Below are 21330 nucleotides of genomic sequence, written 5' to 3'. Positions count from 1 at the left end.
GAGGTAATGAAGGATCTGGGGTGTTATGGTTCATGAGGGCATAGTCAGATACAACTGAATGACTGAGCAACAACAGGGATATTCTTGGCAAAGCTACTGGAGTGTTTTGTCATTTCCTTTTCCAGTGATTAAGTCAAATAAATAGAGATTAAATAACTTGCCCAGGCTCATACAATTAGTGAATTCTGAGGTTGAATTTGGATTCAGGTCTTCCTGACTCCAGATCTAGCACTCTGTCCATTGACCCATCTAGCTGCCTCCTGTTTTAGTAATAGTGGTAGTTGTAGTGGTAATCAGTAAAAGCAGTGATAAATTTTGAAAAATAATTGCCAACAATATTCTACTGAATGTGAAGAATTTGATTGTATGAGCAGGACCAGGAGATCATTATATACTTCAACAACAATACTATATGATGACCAGTTCTGATGGACCTGGCCATCCTCAGCAACGAGATCAACCAAATCATTTCCAGTGGAGCAGTAATGAACTGAACCAGCTACGCCCAGAGAAAGAACTCTGGGAGATGACTAAAAACCATTACATTGAATTCCCAATCCCTATATTTATGCCCACCTGCATTTTGGATTTCCTTCACAAGCTAATTGTACAATATTTCAGAGTCTGATTCTTTTTGTACAGCAAAATAACAGTTTGGTCATGTATACTTATTGAGTATCTAATTTATATTTTAATATATTTAACATCTACTGGTCATCCTGCCATCTGGGAGAGGGGGTGGGAGGGTAAAAGGTGAAAAATTGGAACAAGAGGTTTGGCAATTGTTAGTGCTGTAAAGTTACCCATGCATATAACCTGTAAATAAAAGGCTATTAAATAATTAATTAAAAAAAAGAATTTGATTGTAATTGAATGAGTAAATCATGGTAAACTTATGTCTGTTTAAGATTGAATGTAACATTCCCTTGTAAGCTAATTTAGTCATTTATTACCAATGAATTTTGTATCATCCAGAATTTGGTTTTAATGCAAGAAGAATTAATAGTGGCCAAAAAACTTTCTGTCTCTTGTCTGTGACTTGAACAATTTTTTTTTTCTTCCTTCAGCAAATTGGTCATTAACCAGATTATTCCTGAAGATGATGCTATTTACCAGTGTATGGCTGAGAATAGCCAAGGATCTATTTTGTCTAGAGCCAGACTGACTGTAGTAATGTCAGAAGATAGACCTGGGGCTCCATGTAATGTTCATGCTGAAACTATGTCAAGTTCAGCCATCCTTTTGGCTTGGGAGAAACCACTTTACAATTCTGACAAAGTCATTGCTTATTCAGTACACTATATGAAAGCAGAAGGTGAGCACTATTTAAAAGTTTGTTTTTAAATTCCATTGACTATAAGGGATTTGCTTCTCAGTATAAATTATTTACACGTTTGTATATAATCCTCAAGCAATGTTGGGTTTTTTTTTTTTTTTTGAAAATTCTGTTTAATTCTTTGAACAAAATTGTTAAAGGGACATATATCCAATTTTAAAACAAGTAATACTATTCTGCCTTCTTCTCAAACAACTTTAGATTTTTTTCTTAGAAAAGTTATAGATTTTATTATGTTCAGAGCATATTTAATTCTTGAAACCTAGTATAAAGTATGTTTCACTTAGTAAAAATTCCATACTAAAGGATTCATTTGTACTGAGAGATGAACTCTTCAACTAATATTTAATGCAGATTTTAAAGTTTTTAAAAATTATGCCATAGTACATATGTACTATGCCAGGGAAACCTCTTTGGTCATAGGGGACAAACATTGAAAAGTTATAGAGTGATGAAGTGTGAAGTATGAGAAACAAGATTAGTATTTCCAGAGACTATATGAAAGGGAGTAAGGTATAAGAACACTGGAAAGACAGGAAAAGGCCAGGCTGTGAAGAGATTTAAAGCCAATCAGAGGATTTTGTATTTGATTCTGGAGTCAGTATAGAATCTCCAGACAAATATATATATAGTATATGTTATATGGACCATAGCATCATAGTAGCAGAAGTAGTTTTTTCATAACAATTTATGTTGAAATTATAAATATATATATTATCATTCTCTATGATTTTATGTTTTTATTCTCATATTCATTTTAAAGATATGTGAAGTTATACTTCTTAAGTTAGATAAGTTCCTTGTTGAATTCAGTTTTAAAAATTAAGTTTGAAATTTAGTCCATCTTGACATTTCTGTTCAATTCTATTGGGTCTTATTTATTAGTTTTAAATTTTACTTTCAGAGAAATGAAGAAAAGATGAAAGAAACAGTTTTTTGAAAAACCTAGAGATTTCTCTAATGGTATCATATAATGTTCAGTAGTTAAAAACATTGACAATTTTAATTGCACATCAAGCCAGCATTTATGAAATATAAACTAAAAACAACTTAAGCCCTTCCAGAAGAATAGTGTTGTAATAATGTTATCTGAAGAAACTAACAGGTGTTTTATTTGTATTTTAAAGAAGAATATTTTACATTTAAATTAGGGGTCATGGTACCAAGAAAGAATGAAAGTCTGATGAGGGAGCATGTTGGAGTATGTTAATTCCCTTGTTAGTGATTTAGAAAAGGCACAAAAGGAATACTGATTTGGTGGAAGGCTGCTCTTGTTTTCTATTATAGCTGTTTGATTAGAACCTCCACATGAGGCCTACTAGTCTATTCAAGGACAGAACAAGGCCCTTTAATTTGAACTCAAGGACCTTGTTTGGCAGGTCAGAAATCGTACTATGGGATTCCTAATTAACAAGCTATTAACTAGTCTGTTGTGAAATGCCCATAATCTTGTCTAATTAAAATGCTATCAAGTTAATTCAGAAATGTGGGAAAACTTAATAGTGGAATTTGCCTTCTGTTTTGTTTATAAATTCAGTTGTTCAGAGCAAGAGCTGCAGCCTTTACAGAGTTTTGATTAAGTTGACATGCATTTGCTATGAATTGTAGGGAAGCATAGTAGCTTTCACTACACTTGTTCCACTTTACAAGTTCAGTCTATAGGAATTAAATCCAACAAAGACAAACCCTGCTCTATACCTTGCCATGCATATTTTAATAAGAACTGATGAGAATTTTTTTTTCTTCTCAAAGAGACTCATTACTGAACTAAACATTTTTTAAAATCACATTCTGCTCCAGTCCTTTTCTTTCAGTATAAAAGAAAGTAAAAACTTATGTCAGTCTAATTTAATACAGTTGAGATCTTTTGCTAGATCACTTTGTTTGTTTGTTTTAAAAGTGTAATCACATCACATCCTCTGTGGTCAAATATGAAGCTTTTGCAGTTAAGTTTTTTAAAAAAACACATTGACTTTAAATAGCATTAAGATCAATTTGAATGATAAGACTTTGCAGAGTTTTGTGTTGTATTATTGTACAGTCTACTGTGTGTTTTGACTCAATATTTAATTTGATTTAGGTAACATTAATTGTGTTTAGGATTACCTTATTCAGCAAAAAATTTCTAACAATGCATTTGTGACAAGATACTATTTCTTTTGGGAAGTTACTAATCTCTAGTTCGCTTTTTTTTTTTTTTTTTTTTTAAAGGAGAATGGTAGATACCAGATTAGAATGATATGCTTATTACAATGGTAGGACTTGGGTGATTTTCATTACATTTTGAAGATATGTCATTTCTATGTAGTAATTATTATTTCTTTAATTCAGGTTTAAATAATGAAGAATATCAAGTAGTCATTGGAAATGATACAACCCATTATATTATTGATGACTTAGAGCCAGCCAGCAATTATACTTTTTATATTGTGGCCTATATGCCAATGGGAGCCAGCCAGATGTCTGATCATGTGACTCAGAATACACTTGAAGATGGTAAGAAAGTAATCTTAGAGAACTGAAGTATTTGGTAAAATTGATCAGTTTTTAATTTGCTGTTAAACTTAAGTTTTTGATTATGGAAAATATTAACAATTTTATATTTTTAAAATTATGCAGCAATACATATCTATATCATTTCAGGAGTGGTTTTAACTTACAATACTATCAAGTGTATGACAAAGTAATTGAAATATTGTTATATATAAATAATTTTATTAACTTAAAATTTTAATATTTAAATCAAAATTTTACAAGAAAACTGCCTTGTAGTTCTTTTCTTAACCTTAAGACATATCATTGAAATATGATGCTATACCACGAGTCATTGAAAAGATAAAATTACTTAAATTACATTGAATGTGGCTTAAGCATTTTATGATATAACCTTAAATTTATGTAAGGTCCTTCTAACAAAGGGTTTGAAGTACCTGACATAATGTTGAGGCAAATTATTTAGATTTATGAAACTTTGGATAGTTCTGTATTATTTACATGAATCTTAGTTTTGTGGATCAAAAATATTTGGAAAATTTTGAAAGATGTCTTATTTACAAATGATATGTTTGGTTTATATTACTTATTAAACTCAGTTATCAGACCTGTTTATTAAAAATCAGGTGCTATGTTAATCAAAGAGATATAAATTAAAATAACTTTTGAATTATTGCCTCATGTCCATCCAATAGGGAAATATAAATAAATTCAAGAAATTCTGTGCTGATGAGGTTGTAGATACATAAAGCGATTATTGAAATAACTTTTTAAATAGGAAAATATAATTGGAATTAGAAGAAAAATAGTGATAAATCTTTGCATGAGATTTCTCCAATGAACATCTTATATCCATGAAATACAGGGAACTGGTGCAAATATATAAGAATAAAAGCCATTTCCCAGTAAATAAATTGCCCAAGGATTTGAACAGGAAGTTTTTAAATGAAAGAATGAAAGTTAACCATAAACATTTGAAAAAATGCTCCAAACCATTAACAATAAAAGAAATGTGAATTGAAACAACTCTCAAATTCTTCTTCAAACCTATTAGATGGGCAGATATAATAAAACAAGAAAATGACACTTGTTAAACGGGCTAGGAGAAGATAGGTACACATGGAGCTATGAATTGATCTGGAAAACAATTTGAAACTTCCCCAAAGTCACTAAATTTTTTATGCAAATTCTTTGACCTCTTGATATTACTTCTAGGCACATAGTTCAAAAAAAGAAAAAGAGGAAAGCACCCACATGCACAACCATTTTATAGCTATATTTTTTTTGTTGTAGCAAAGAACTAGAAATAAAGTAGGCATTGATTATTTGAGAAATGGTCAAAGAAATCATGGCATTTGAATATAATGAAATATTATTGTACCATAAACCATAACTAAAGGGACAGATTTAGAGAAATTTGGGAAGATTTCAGTAAACTAATATAAAATCAAGTGAAGGGACCCAAGAGAACAATTTCATTCTTTGTCCCTTCTATGAATAGAGGCAAAAAACCCAGGATCCTTGCTCTCAAGAAATTAACATTTTAATGGGAGAGACATATGCAAACAATGATGTATATTTTTAGAGGGGAGCAGGAACAGAGATAAAGATTGAGAAAGAGGGAGGGAAAAGAGAGAAAAAAGGAGAAAGGAGAGAGAGACAGAGAAAGAGGAAGAGAGAATTTCAGAGGAAAGGCATTAGGAATGGAGTAGGCACTGGAAAGCCTCTTATAGAAGATTGGATTTGAAGTGAAACTTGAAGAAAGCCAGGGAAACCTCTCTGGTCATAGGGGACAAACATTGAAAAGTTATGGAGTGATGAAGTGTGAAGTATGAGAAACAAGAAGATTAGTATTGCCAGAGACTATATGAAAGGGAGTAAGGTATAAGAACACTGGAAAGACAGGAAAAGGCCAGGCTGTGAAGAGATTTAAAGCCAATCAGAGGATTTTGTATTTGATTCTGGAGTCAGTATAGAATCTCCAGACAATAAATCCATCAGTAAGCATTTATTAGATGCTACTATGTGCCAGATACTAGCTAAGTGCTGGGGTTGCAAAGAAAGGCAAAAAACAAAAACTGGTTTCTGGAGCTCAGTCTAAGTGAAGGAGAATATATAACAAACAATGATGTTCATTGTTTAAATATTAATTTTTAATTTAATTAGTAATTAAATTATTAAATATTTTCTTGGAATATTTTCCTTCTTCATCTTTACCTTTTGATTTCACTGACTTCCTTCAAGTCCCAGAGAGAGAATTATGGATACTGAATTTGGATCAAAGTATAATATTTTCACTTTAAAAAAGCACCAACTATTGTTGTTGTCCTATAACTGTTTATCCTATACTTCTCTTTCCTTTCATAGTTGTGGTCCTGTTAAAAAAAAAATCTTTGCCTCCAATCCACTTCTGTATTTCCCACTGACTTCTCAACATCTAGCAATTTGATCCCCCCCATCATACCAGTTGGCTGAATCATTCTCTCCATGATTACCATCACTTTCTGAATTCAGGGTTTTTTTTTTCCCTTCTTCCTGTGTAAAGACAGTATTTTGACTCTTCAAATATTTTAGCTTATTCAGTTTTTAGGGCAATTCTATTACCGCGAACCCTAGCCGGATGCTAGTCCCTCTTTCCCTTAGGCATAATAGAGCAACATGCACATATTTCCTGGCCCAAGTCCTTCTTTGCTCAAACTGAATCCTATTGAAAGTCAGAATACTATCACGTTATAATACTAGCCAGAGTAGATTATGCCTTTTGGTTTCCTGCAGCATAAGGGAGAAGAAGTTTATGGAGTCATGTTACATAACTAATCCATGGGTTAGCTTGTGCAGCCCTGCCAGAAAATAATGGCCAATGGAAAAGGCAATGCTGAATGTATGTGTTAGGGTTTAGTCTTGTTTTTTGTTTAGTTCATCAGGTTTCCCCTCATTTTTAACTGGTGTCTTAGACCATGAAAACTAGTGAAATTATTTTATCTCTTGCACAAGATTTCTTCCTTTTAATTATTCTCTCCTCCCTCCTTTGGATCGCTGTTCTTTTCTGGTTCTTTTACTCTCAGTTTCTTTCCCTAGATTGTTAACTGTGTCCCACTCCCTAACCTTAGTTATTCCCCCAAAAGCTTGTCTTAAGTTCCTTATTTCTTTTCTTTCTTTGTGATCTCATTGGCTTCCATGAATTCAATGATTATTTCTGTATAGTTGATTCCCACATTTATGTACCTATCCCTAATCTCTCTGCCTAATTTCAATGCTGTCATGCCAAACATCACATCGGTATTACATAGGCATCTCAAATGCAAATAACCTTTCTTTCAAATCTTTTTGCTGAGGCATTGCCATTTTTCTTGTCACTCTTATAATCTTAAGAGTTACCCTCAATTCTTTCCCTTTCTTTCATGCTCATTTCCCAATTAGTTTACAAGTCTAACTATATTTTTTATATTTACTTATTTCTCTTTGCCACTCCACTTAATTCAGGCTTCCACCACTCTTTGTCTGGATTATTGGGATTAGTTCTTTTACCTTTCCAATTTATCTTCCACAAAGATACCCAAAATATCTTTAAGCTTAGATTTGACCTGAGGTCAATTCATTCTTATTCTTAAGAATTCTCACTAACTTAAAACATAACTTCTCACTTTAACATTTAAAACTCTATACAGTTTGTTTCAGGCTACCTCTCTAGTTAGTTTATCACCTGAAGATCATTTTAGCTAAATTTGTCATCAAAAAGATGGTCTCAGTGTGATGAATCTTCTGGTCATTACAGCTCTCAGAGAGTCTACAATCTGATTTATTATGGAAAGGACCTACACCAGTTAAATTGTTAATCTTTGTGGTATTGAAGAAGTTTTAGTTTATTAGTAAATCTTATAAGGAGATCTCTTCATTATGGAATTTTTTCTGAATGCATAAAGAGATTTAATGAATATTCACTGACACATTCCATTCCAAATATCTGATACCCCCCTTTTCTTACAGTTCCCTTAAGACCTCCTGAAATTAGTTTGACAAGTCGAAGCCCCACAGATATTCTCATCTCTTGGCTACCAATCCCAGCCAAATACCGGCGAGGCCAAGTTGTGCTGTACCGGGTATCCTTTCGAATTAGTACGGAGAGTGCCATCCAAGTTTTGGAACTTCCAGGAACTATTCATGAATACCTCTTAGAGGGCCTGAAACCTGACAGTGTCTACCTGGTCAGAATTACTGCTGCAACCAGAGTGGGTTTGGGAGAGGCATCAGTATGGACTTCACATAGGACACCAAAAGCTACAAGCGTGAAAGGTAAACTTTCTTAAAACACCTTACGGAGTAGTGTGAAATCTTTTTTATTTCTTTTCTTGAAAGAGAAGTTTTCTTTTACCACAACTTTGTATTTGAAATATTAAAATTTAGGTTTCAAGCTTCATTAGTCTGAGTGCAAACTTCTAAAATTTAAAAGAATTCATTCTTTTTCATAGCAGTAAGCCTGTTTTCCATAATTTTGTTCTTTTATTTCTTCTTTCCTCTCCCTTTCTTCCATTCTTTTATTTTCCCCACTCCTATATTCATTTGAGTGCTCCTCTCTTTTAAAAGCTTTGGTGAGGATTTTTTTTTCTTTCCTTCTTTTAACATTTTCTCTCTTCTTAATAACCTTTTCTCTTAGCAATCTTAGTTCCCCAAAGCTTGTATTTTGTGTCTTCTGTTGTGTGTTTACCTATTTTTATCTTTACAGAAAAGATAAAAAAAAAAAATCTGTTTTTTTTTTTTTCTTCTAGGTAGTAAGTACAGAAAGGAACAGTGTCCTAGTTTTGGTCTCAAAAATACAGGAATTCTGAGAAACACTTCATTGTGTAACTATCAATTTTAACTGCATGAGGAAAGCCAAATGGCAGAGTAGTATCCTCTTTGTCCAATGAATGACTATTGTTTGGGAGTCTGGGTGAAGTAGAAAGTTATTTCTTTTAGAGATTGACACTAGTAGTAAATAATGAGTTGTAGAGAATAGGGACTGGTTAAAAAAAAAAAAAAGTCCAAGAATTTGTTGAATGAAGTGCAAGAATCCTACTCTCTAATAAATCATTATTCCCCCAATGAGGGGAATTTGCAAGAGAAAAGACATCTACTTATAATTAGTATCTTCTTGCACAGAAGTCCTTGCTTTGCTTAAAAACTCTTTTATACTATTAATTTGTATCGGAAATCCTTTCTTCACACATAATACAAACATAGGTCTTCAGTCTGAATTAATTATAGCCAATTGCAAATTAATGACTTTTTATTGTAAGTTTGGTTGGGTTTTTTTTTTTTCATCTGATCAGTTTGATACAAAGAGCATTAGATTTAGAGGGAAAGAGAAAACAAGTATTTATTAAGTGCCTGCTTTTTGACAGACACCTCTCACTTAAGATAGATAAATTCTGCTGTCTTCTGAAAGTCAGATAACTTCTTTTATTCCTGAGGCAATCTATTTCACTGTCAGAAAGCTCTAATTGTTAAGAAGCATTGTTTTGTTTTGTTTTGTTTTCACCCTAACCTAAATAGGTGGTTAACTTCCATGTATTGACCTAGTTTACTGAGTGGGGATGAACAGAAAAAACTTAGTTTTGCTTCTCTATACCAGTCTTTAATTACTGAAAATTTATTTGTTAGATCTGTCTGTCATTGAGAAAGAAACATTCAAAATATCCTACAGATATAGCAGCATTATCATACCTTCTTAGTCCTTGATTCTCTGTCTGTAAATGCAAACTAAATTCAATACTTTTATAGATATTAAGTTTTTCTTACTTGGTTATACCTTTTATGTTCTGTTACTATTCTTGTTTATAAATCTCTAGCTCCAAAGTCTCCAGAGTTACGTTTGGAGCCTCTGAATTGTACCACCATTACAGTGAGATGGCAACAGGACTCTGAGGACACAGCAACTGTTCATGGTTACAAGTTATACTACAAAGAAGAAGGACAACAGGAAAATGGACCGATTCTTTTGGATGCGAGTGACTTTCTTCATACTATTAGTGGTTTAGGTGAGTGTAAACTTGGTTCTTTCTTTTTTCCTGGCTCTTATTTGCTCTTACAATAAGAGAAGCAAATATATTAACCAACAGGAGAAGAATTGAAAATTGTGGTTTTTTTCTAAACCACTTTATTGCTTCCAACAAAATAGATTTTTGTATTGTTGGAAGTTTCCAAAATTTCAGTTTATGCATTTTGTCTCCTTACCTTTCCCCTGATTTTGCATCTCTACTTCTTTACATTGTATGCTTCTAGTAGAGCATTAGAATTAATCCATTAATTATTTGGGGTAAATAAAACATTAAATGCAGGATGACTTGACGATGATCAACAATTTTTTTGTTGCAGAGTTTTCCCCATAGAATTGCAAGGGGAACATAGAACCAAAGATAAGATAACATGACCTTAGGGATCAAGATGGATCATGATAAAAGTAGGAAGAACTGGGTTTCACAATTTGGGACAAATAATGTTTCCCCTCTTAAATGGATATTTCTAAGAACAAGCCACAGCAAACAAGAAATGGAAAGAATAAGGTAAAAAAATCAAAGGCATTAATGTAGAAAATGGATAAAAGAGAGAACTCAAACCTGGTATGTCAGAAACTTTACCTTTTTAACAGAAGGAACAAGTAAGTCAGAAAATTAGAATGAAAAATCAGAAAAAAATATCAGAATAGTTTAGGAGGAAAGAGAAGTAGAAAACTTCTTGGAAAGGAACACAGTAAAATAAAGTTAATAAAATAAAAGATTAGGGGAGAATTTGAATGGTTGATCTGTACAGAAAAAGAGCAGACAAAAAAGGGAATAAATAAACATTAAAGAAAGAAGTGAACAACTTAAGTAAATTCAAGAACTTTGGAAATTAACAGCCATTTAGGGGAGATCGAAGGGAGAGCCTCTAGGAATACACTAGTGTCCAAGAAATATAAGCAAACTTAATTACTAGGACAAAATATTGACAAATGAAGAGGAGTAAAAATAAATACAAAAGAAATAAGTAAAGGAAAATTTCAGCCTAAGCATCATTACTTTAAATGTAACTAGATCATAAGTCTCTTCAAATGAAAGAGAATGACAAAACTGGATAAGAAAAATAAAACCCAACACTAGCTTGTATGTAAGAAAAGTATCTAAAAATAAAGATTATATATGTGTGTATGTGTGTATATATATATATATATATAGAGAGAGAGAGAGAGAGAGAGAGAGAGAGAGAGAGACTAGAAATGAGTCTGAAGCAAAATTTATTTAATGAGACAATTTTTTAAAAAGCATGAGTTGTGATCATGCTATCAGATAAAGAAAAAACAGATTCTAATATCAATAAAGAAAAACAAGGAAATTATATTATGTTCTAATAACATTAAAATTAAACATATACAACAAATGATATAGCATCTAAATTCAAAAGGAAATATTAACTGAATTTCAGAAAAGTTTGTTAATAATAGTCATATGAAAGTTGAGTGTTCTCTCAGAGTTGAGTAAATCTTAACAGATAAATAAAGGAAATATTAAATTTTACAAACTATTGAAAAATCTAGGACCAAAAATATAATTCATATTTTGAGAGGTAATATTAAAGAATATGTGATTTTCAGTATCACTGCTCAAAAATTAGTTTCTTGAGAAGATATATTAGAGTGTGTTAAATTTTTATCTCAGAGAACTATGATTTCATTAGTTTAGGAATTCATTATAAGACATAAAGGCAGGCATATCATATTTCCCTGACAAACAAGGACTTTTGGAACTGTACATATAATTAATTGACACAATATTTCCTTCCGCTATCAGCATTAGTCCTTTTCCTATTTGCTAGAACAATCCCTGTGCCTTTATAATGTCAATTTATATATTCTGACTTCTGTCTACCTATTCATCACATATCACCATATTTTTTACCTATCCTTTCTTAGAAATGATTCTTCCAAGTAAATGATTAGTGTAAAAGAAATAAAGTTGCCTTTATGGGGCTTAAAGTCTTTCTAAGAAGGTAAAACTAATATTTGTGAAACTGGAACAAATATAAAGCCCTTGTAGCAAAATGATATTGTGTGATCTAGAACTAAAGTGCTATAGAATGTTATAGGCAGAAGTGAGGTGGGAGAGTTGAGTGAAGGATAAAGAAGGGAAAAAAAAAACCTTAGAAGTTCACAGGAAGCAAAATTAAAGGAAGCCAGTAGTAAAATCCATGGCCTCAAATGTCTTTAGAGAAAGGACAGAAGTAGGGAGCAAACAAAATGAACTAGAGATTCTAATTACAATCAAGTAAATTTGACCTCTTAGGTATCACTGAGACTTGGGATGAAACCCATGGTTGGGTTCTGGATAGATATAGCTTTTCAAAAGAAACAGAAAAAGTAAAAGGAAATTAGGGTGGGAGTAATGTGTATTAAAAAGACTATACAAGAAAATCCAGTTACCATAGGGAGAAAGCTTGGTTATCTAAATATGCTACCTGCCACATAAAAAGAAGAATCAGATTTCAGCAGACAGATAACCATAAACATGTCACAGAAATGTGATAATGTAGTGAGAGAGGACTTTAATTCCAGACATTTGCTGAACTCAATCCAGACATTTGCTGAACTCAGTCTTTGGTCCAAACAGAGATACTAAAAATTTCTTTGACATATCTTAATAAATGCATCTTAAAAAAAAAAAGTGAAAGAACCTCCCCAATGGGAATTTTAATCTGTATCTAATTCATAATAGCATAATAGCAGAAAGAAAATAATTGTTGGAGTGGAAATGATGTGATCCTTGGGAGGAGGGGGTCACACTGTCTTCTAAAGTTGATGATAGAAAATGAGATGAAAGCTGAACATTATTTGGTATGTGCCCTAGAGTTTGCAGAAGCATATGTTAAGAGCTAAGAGGTAGGATCCCCTTGACCTAACATTTTACAGGAAAATTCAGACCAGAAGAGATAGAAAGCTTTCAAGAATGAAATTCTAAGAGGATGCACAAAGAATTTGCCATACAACTTAGTTTTTAAAAAGTTATGTACAGAATTTGGAAACAAGAGAAAATAATAAAGGATGAATAAAAAAATCATAACATGCATTTTATAAGATTATTAAACAAGTAGGTCAAAGGAATGTTTTATAATTTACCTATGTTTTACAAAGTGGTAAATTATCCCATTCTATTCTTGGGGAAAAATGGAGATATGTGAGCTAGGTTATGGTACAATTAGATGGATTTAGATCTGATTAAAACTCAAAGAATCATTATTGATGGTTGGATCTCAACTTGTCAAGATATCTAAGGCAGAGTGCCCCAGGGATCTGTGATTGATTTTCAGCTGTATAACATTTTTATTACTGATTGGAACAAAGGCATAAATGGCATACTCTTCATTGTTTTCATTTGACACAAAGCTCTAAAGAATAGCGAACACTAAGGATGTCAGTCACAATTCAAAAAGATTCTGACAGTCTAGGATATCGGACAAAGTGTAATAAGATGAAATTCAGTGGGAATATGTCATTGATTTAGGACTGGAAAATATTTCAGAAACCTTCTGTTATAAATGAAGAAACAGGTTTGTGAGTTGTGTTTCGCCCAAGTCTCAGAGGTTAAAAAAATGGCAAAGGTGGGATTCAAACCCTAGTTCAAATGTCACTAGTGTAAATGTTCTTTCCACTATTCTATATTGTCTTTAAGTTGGGACCAAAAACAAACAAGAAAGTTGTCCCATGTATAAAATAGGTGAGTAAGGCATGAATAGAAAATAATTTGTCTGAAAAAACACTTAAGGGCTGTAATGGACTGCAAGCTCAATGAGAGTTGGTTGCATGATATGGCAGCCAAAAATTTTTTTCAGTCTTAGGTTGAATTAAGAGAGGCAGAATTTCCAGGAATATTACTGTCAAGGACACTACTATTCTTCTTGTTTTCTAGGATTGCAACTTAGTGTCATCTTTGACTCTTGACTCTCATTCACCCCACAAAGCCACTCATTTGCCAGATCTTGCCATTTCATATGCACAACATATGCCACATGCATTCCCTCCTTACCTTCACACAACCACCATCCTATGTCAATCCCTCCTCACCTCTTGCCTGGACTATTGCCACAACCTCTTGTTTAGTTTCCTGACTTCAAACCTTTCCCCAGTTTAATCCATCCTCCATATGGTTGCCAAAGTGATTTTACTAAAGTGAAGTCTGAGCACGTCACCCATGTCAAACTCCACTGGGTCCCTGTTACTTCCAGGATCAAATATAATTGTCTCTTCGCCTTTTTTAAAGCCTGGCCCTTCCTACCTCTTCTGTCTTTTCACGTGTTACTTCCCTCTGTGCAATATGTGATCTCGTCATTCTAGTCTGTTTGCAGTTCTGCACATCTGAGACTCTTATTTCCCCCTGCATGCCTATGAGCTGGCTGTTCCCAGTGCTCAACTTCTTGAGAAGAAATATTAAGCTGTTGCTCTTTGCACTTTTGGTTTCTATTTAGACCCAGCTCAAGCATTACTTTCTTCATTGAAGTCTTTCCTAATCCTCTTAGCTGTCCACTTCAGTCCTGTCTGATTCTTCAAGACCCCATTTGGTGACCCCACTTGGGGTTTTCTTGGCAAAAATACTGGAGTGTTTGGCCATTTCCTTCTCCACCTAATTTTACAGTTGAGGAAACTGAGGCAAACAGGGTAAAATGACTTGCCTAGGGTCACACATCTAGTGTCTGAGGCCAGATTTGAAATCAGGAAGATGAGTCTTCCTAACTCTATCCCCTGCCCCACATAACTGTGCTTGCTAGGATACTACAAAACTACCATGTACCCATTTTGTATAGATTGCATATGTTTCTACTGTCTCCCCTGTTATAATGTGAGCTTCTTGAGGGCAATGGCTGCTCTCCCTTATAATAATCCAGGAGTTTAGCAGTACCTGGTGTGCACACACAGTGTGCAAGTGCTTGTTGATTGACCAGCAGTCCCATTGCTCAGATGAAACTCCTCGTGAAGTGGATTGTATTTAATTCTTTGAGCTGTCATAGGAAAACAATGGTAAACTATAAAGCCACCAAGGTGGGGAAGGACATTGATTGAGTCAGCTCCCTGAGTATTATCCAGGATAGGATCTGACACTTTAACCTGGAGAAAACTCAGGGAGCTTATGATAGTCATGTTGAAATATTTAGAGGTATGCTGTATTAACTGTTCCTTTTGTCCCCAAAAGGCAAAACCCAGAGTAATGAGTAGAAGTTACAAAGAAGCAGATTTAAGCTTGATATCAGGAAGAATTAATTAACAATATTATTCAAAAACATAATGGGCTGGTGTTTGAAGGTAATGTGTTCTCCCTCCTTTAAGGCCTTCATGCTGAGGCTGGATGACCATTAATGAGTTATATTAAAGGTAATAGGCAGGTAGGTGGGAAATAAAAAAGATGGCTGTTCTAGGAAGAGCTTAGTGGCACTAAGTAGGAGATTTGAGGTGAGTCTGAATCCTGTTTCAGACTCTTAATGACTGTGACAAATCATACTTTGAAAAGTTTTAAGTGTTTTGTAAATGCTGACTATATTATGTGATTGTATGGCCTCTGTTTGGCTTTTAAAGTTCTTTATAACCTGATCTCTTCCTTCCTTTTCAGCCTTATTATACTTTATTCCACTCTATCTATTCTAGGGTCCAGTAATACAGGTTTCCCTTGCTATTCTCACCTACGACACTCGTCTCTATCCACTCTGTGCATTTTTACTGGTTGTCCTCCATATCTCCCATCTGTCTCTCAGGGCCTCACCTCCACCTCCTCCATGGCTTCCTTCAAATCCCAGTTAAAATTGTATTTCCAAGAAGCCTTTTCCTTTCTCCCTTAATGCTAGTATAGTTCCTCTGAGATTATTTCCAATTTATCTTTTACAGTTTGTTTAAATATCCACCCCCCTCTTTCAACTCCCTGCCCAAGACCATGAGATCCTTAAGAACAGGGTTTTTTTTTTTTGCCTTTCTTTCTATCCTTAGCACTTAGTTGTTGTTGTCCACAAGGCATGCGTATTGATTTGAATTTGATTTAATGTCAATCAGTTAATCAACTAAAATTTATTACGTCTTTACTCTGTGTCAGGCATTATACAAAAATACAAGCAAAATAGAAAGGGGGAATTTCTGCAGGAGCTTCCATCCTGATGGAGAAGATAACATATAAAAGGAAACTGAAAGGGGGAAAAAAGAAAAATACGCTACCTGAGTTGGTGGTGGCCTGCATTATGAAGAGATCCAGAAGAGTGTAACCAGGTGGGGAATGAAGAGATGGCTGTGACTAATCCTCCAATCAGAGGAATAGCAGAGACTACTTCCAAGGTGTATCTAAATTATAGGGCTAAAGTCGTATCTTTCTTAAAGAGGTTTCTGGAGCATGATGGAAGATTTGGGAAATGATGCCTGGGATACTCTCCTTAGATGAGGTTCTGGGATTATCTCTCTACTCTCCAATCAGAGGGAGAGGTCCCAGGGACAGAGGCATTTCTCCTCCATCTCTAAAATTCTAATATTCTCTGTGTGGTTCTTAGTAGCCAGGGAAGATTTATTTCATGAATGTGGATTCTGAATAGGGCTTTGAAGAATGAATAAGATTTGAATAGATACATTCCTTCTCATTCCAATTCTCTTCAACAAGTAACTAGCTTTGTAATTACAACTGTCTTGCCTCTCTGAATCTCAGTTTCCTTATCTATAGAATGGGAATAACAATGACTGCCTGATAGGGTTGTTATAAAAATCAAATGAGATAATGTATATGTAAAATGATTCATAAATTTTAAAGCACTTTGTAAGTTTTCTTGGTTAACTATGTCAGAGATAGAGCTCTGGAAGTCAGGAAGGCTTGAGCCTAGAATCGGGGAGACATAAATTCAAATATAGCTGTGTGACCCTGGGAAAGTCACTTAACTCTCTTTTTCTCAGGTTTCTCATCTGTAAAATGAGCTAGAGAAGGAAATGGCAAACTCCTACAGTATCTTTGCCAAGAAAACCCCAAATACTTTGATAGGACTAAAATACTGAACAACAACAAAAATAATTCTTTTATTATTATTATTATTATTAGAATAAGAATTCTGTCTATCATGAGATTCATATGGTATATTTCTTCCTATTTAACGAACTAATGTTTTCTATAAATTACAGTGTATCCTTTTTTTTTTTAATGCATGGAACAAATTTAGCTTTCTTTTCAGGGAGAGTTTAACTTTGGCCAAGTTGACCTGAGGTCTTAATGAGGTCAAATGACCCCTTGACCATTGTCAGGTTTTTGTTTTTGTTTTTTATCTTTAGCATATATTCTACTCACAATTTTAAGAAGATATGGGGAAAGCAGTGTGCTGTGTTAACTGGACAACTGACCATCTGTGACCATTTTTAGTTATAGCATCTGGCAGTTGCCCTCTGTTTAACAGAGAATGATGTGAGCAGAGGTCAGTAGGTTAACGGAATTCTCTTTGTGCCTTGAATGCTGAATATTTGCTTAAACTGTGTTTTAATTATATTAAAAATAAGACCCTATCCTATACCATAGAGGATTCTTAACAGGAACTGGTTTTACTTATTATATAAATGGAATTTTAAGAGGCGTATTACCAGGGACGTGTTGGTAAAATTTAAATAACGCTCTATTTTTTTTAATGTGCTCTGAACACACCTTACATTTGTATTATTAGGACTTTTCCAAACATTTTCTTTAGTCTAAAGCAAAGTTTCTTAAAACGTAGACTGCAACCCCATATAAGGTTGCATAACTGAATGTGGGTTGCAAAATTATGATTTATTATCAGTAAATGTTTAATTTTATATACCCCAGGTGGTGTAAAAATTTCTTGGAGAAAAGGTGTCACAAGTGGAAAAATTTTAAGAAATCCTGATCTAGACAATCAACAAAACAATAAATAAAACTCTGATTGGTAGGATTTACTAATTTCCAAAGTATAAATGCTAACATTGAAAATGTAAGCCATTTTGTACAACTGCAGGAAACCCTAAAAATGCCTGCTTGATATGTACAAATTTGCGCTTCACCAAAACATTTAAATGGCAATCTGAAAATAACTATTTTGCATTCAACATAACCCCCTTCTCTGATGTCCTGAATTGTATTCCTTTTTTTAAAATTGTATTTCTACCTTAGATAACATATATTTGATAAGGAAGTATCTTACAATTTTTCATCTTCATTAGTACAAGCATTTCTAAATTTCCAGTAAGATAGTCAACAAATTTACAAATTTTCATTCATGAAATATTTACTCAATATTTTCTGGGTGCAAGACAATTGTACTACTTTCTGAAGGGGATAAAGAGATATAAGATTCGGTCTTGCTAATGAAATGTTTTCAGTACACTGGTATAATATTAAAACAAGAAAAATTTTCTGATTAACTATGAGGTAAACAGGAAATTTGCTTGTTCAAAATATCTCTATCTTTAGCTATCTAATTATTTGAAGGTTTTTGTAACTGTTAATCAGAGGCTGCTGTGTTGCATAATTGAAAAAATCCTGAATTTGAATCTTAGCTCTTCCATTTGGCAGTCTCTGGTAGTATATACCTAGAGATCTGTGCCTAATTTCTTACATTTAAATATGTTTTATCAGAGTAGTCAAGACAATAAAAATTGGCAGATGGCACAAACAGAATATAAAAGATAATTCCAGGATCAGAAAAGATCATTAAAGTAAAGAAAAGAGCATTAAATTGACTCAATATGATGAAATTCAGTTGTGATAAGTGTTATATGAATGTAGGGTTGAACTTGGGTTCAAAAATCCAAATTTAATAGCTTTTTGTTTTTCCCAAATTTTTTCAAAAAATTCCAAAATTTTTCTCTTTCTGTCCCCACCATAGACAGCAAACACTCCAGTATAGGTTAAATATGTTCAGATTTTCTTTTTCTCTTTTTTCCCTCTGAGGCAATTAGGGTCAAGTGACTTGCCCAAGGTCACGCAGCTAGGACATGTTAAGTGTCTGAATCTAGATTTGAACTCAGATCGTCCTCCTGATTTCAGGGCTAGTGCTCTATCCACTGCACCACCTAGCTTCCCCTTGTTTAATTTTTCTAAACCTGTTGTCATGCTGCACAAGAAAAAATCAGATCAAAAGGTGAAAGAAAAAAAATGAGAAAACAAACAATCAATAACAGTGAAAATACTGTGCTTTGATCCACATTCAGTTTCCATAGTTCTTTCTCTGGATGTGGATAGCTCTTTCTATTATAAGTCTTTTGGAATTGCCGGGAATTACCTCATTGTTGGAAAGAACAACTTCTGTCACAGTTGATGATCACATAAATCTTGCTGTTGCTGTGTACAGTGTTCTCTTGGTTCTGTTCATTTCATTTAGCATCAGTTCATGTAAATCTTTTCAGGTTTTTCTGAAATCAACCTGCTCATCATTTCTTATAGAACAATAATATTCCATCACATTCACATACTGTAACTTATTCAGCCATTTATCAACTGATGGGTATCCACTCAATTTCCAGTTTCGTGTCACTACAAAAAGAGCTGCTTCAAACATTTTTGCACATGTGGGTCCTTTTCCCTTTTTTTTTTTTTTTTTTTTTTTTTTTTTAATGATCTCTTTGGGATACAGAGCAAGTAAAGACACTACTGGATCAAAGGGTATGCATAAGTTGATAGTCCTCTGGGCACTATTCCAAATTGGTCTCCAGAATGATTGGATCAGTTCACAATTTCACCAATGCATTAATGGTTCAGTTTTCCCCCCATGCCCTCCAACATTTATCATTATCTTTTCCTGTCATTTTAGCCAATCTGAGAGACATGAAGTGGTACCTCAGAGTTATCTTAATTTGCATTTCTCTGATAAGTAGTGATTTAGAACATTTTTTCATAATTCTAGAAATGACTTTAATTTTATCATCTGAAAATTGTCTGTTAATATCCTTTGACCATTTATCAGTTGGAGAATGACTTGTGTTTTTATAAAGTTCAATTCTTTACATATCTTAGAAATATGTGCCTTTATCAGAAACATTGGATGTAAAAAAAATTTCCCAGCTACTTTCCTTTTAATCTTGGCTGAATTGGTTTAGTTTGTTAAAAACTTTTTAATTTAATGTAATCAAAAGTATCCATTTTGCATTTCATAAGATTCTCTAGGTCTTCTGAGGCCATAAATTCCTTCTTTCTCCATAAATTTGAAAGGCAAACTATACCTTGGTCTCCTGATTTACTTATAGTATCCTCCTTTATGTTTAAATCATGAAACCATTTCGAACTTAACTTGGTATAGGGTGTTAAATGTTGGTCAGTGCCTTATTTCTGCCATAACAGTTTTTTTTTTTTTTGTTTTCCCAGTAATTTTTTGCCAAATAGTGAGTTCTTATTCTAAAAACTGGTATCTTTGAGTTTAGCAAATGCCAGATTGCTATTAACAATGACTATTGTGTCTTGTGAACCTAACCGATTCCACTGATCCACTACTCTGTTTCTTAGCCAGGACTAAATGCTTTTGATGACTGTCACTTTATAATATAGTTTAGGTCTGGTACAGCTAGGCCACCTTGCTTTGCATTTTTTTCCATTAATTCTCTTGAACTTCTTGATCTTCTGTTCTTCCAGATGAATTTTGTTATAATTTTTTTAACTCTATAAAGTAGTTTCTTGGCAGTTTGATTGGTATGACACTGAATAAGTGGATTAATTTAAGTAGAATTGTCATTTTTTACAAAAATTCAATTTTAAAAGTAAATATGAATGATGAATAAATAAAAAAAAAGTTTATCAGGTATTTACTATGAACAAAACAATATTCTAAACTCTGGAGATAAAAAAGAAAAATATAATAGTTGCATCTTTGAAAAAGTTTGGAATCTCTTAGGGCAAAGACAAAACATTTTACTAATATTCAGGCTTAGGGCTGATGGAAAGACCCAGTGGACCTTAGTTGGAAACAGAAAGACTTATTTCATGTCATTTTCATTGATAAAGCTATATTCATTTTTGATGCTGAACCATTTGTTAGTTCCAAGCACTTTGGTGGTGAGAATTCTCTTTTCCAGATCTTGTGTAGCTGTAGGTAACTGCATTTTGGAGGAATTTGCTAGGTCTTATCTCCACAGGGTTACTTCTTCAAGTGATGACTATGGGGATAGGGCTGGAAGCAGAGCTGGTGGTCTAGAAAGAAAGTACTAGTTTTGTCTCTGCAGGAATTGCTCTGCAAGGGTGAGTCTAGAAGTGATCTGGGGGATGGTGCTGTTTTTAGGGCTGTTGGGTCATAAAGTACTAGACTACCTCCATTCTGGTCAGAGGAATAAGTTGTGGTTCAGGTGGTGACAGTGAGTGGCTCATCTGTCACATGACTCCTCCTGTCTTGACCCAGTGACTGAGTTCTCTTCCAAATCTAAATTCTGTGATTTTTATATGTGAACTTGGATAGGTCATTTGTTAAATGATAATAATTCTACTACTATTGGTCTTCCTCATAAAGCTTATTATAAGGATCAAATAAGATAATTTTTGTAAAGCACG

At 33.6% G+C, this 21330-nt stretch overlaps 1 protein-coding gene across 1 annotated transcript in view; it reads left to right on the top strand.

Annotated features, from left to right (window-relative positions):
• PRTG (protogenin) overlaps positions 1-21330 on the top strand; it is a 150295-nt gene that overhangs the window by 72844 nt on the left and 56121 nt on the right. Inside the window, exons 8-11 of the mRNA XM_031955249.1 lie at positions 1068-1315; positions 3668-3832; positions 7817-8122; positions 9658-9846. Of these exons, the coding sequence (XP_031811109.1) occupies positions 1068-1315; positions 3668-3832; positions 7817-8122; positions 9658-9846 (908 nt within the window). The remainder of the gene's footprint in view (positions 1-1067; positions 1316-3667; positions 3833-7816; positions 8123-9657; positions 9847-21330) is intronic.

This window comes from Sarcophilus harrisii, chromosome 2, assembly GCF_902635505.1.
Source record: "Sarcophilus harrisii chromosome 2, mSarHar1.11, whole genome shotgun sequence".
Classification (NCBI taxonomy): domain Eukaryota; kingdom Metazoa; phylum Chordata; class Mammalia; order Dasyuromorphia; family Dasyuridae; genus Sarcophilus; species Sarcophilus harrisii.
The sequence above is the reverse complement of the archived record's forward strand: the minus strand, read 5'-3'. Positions and strand labels throughout refer to the sequence as shown.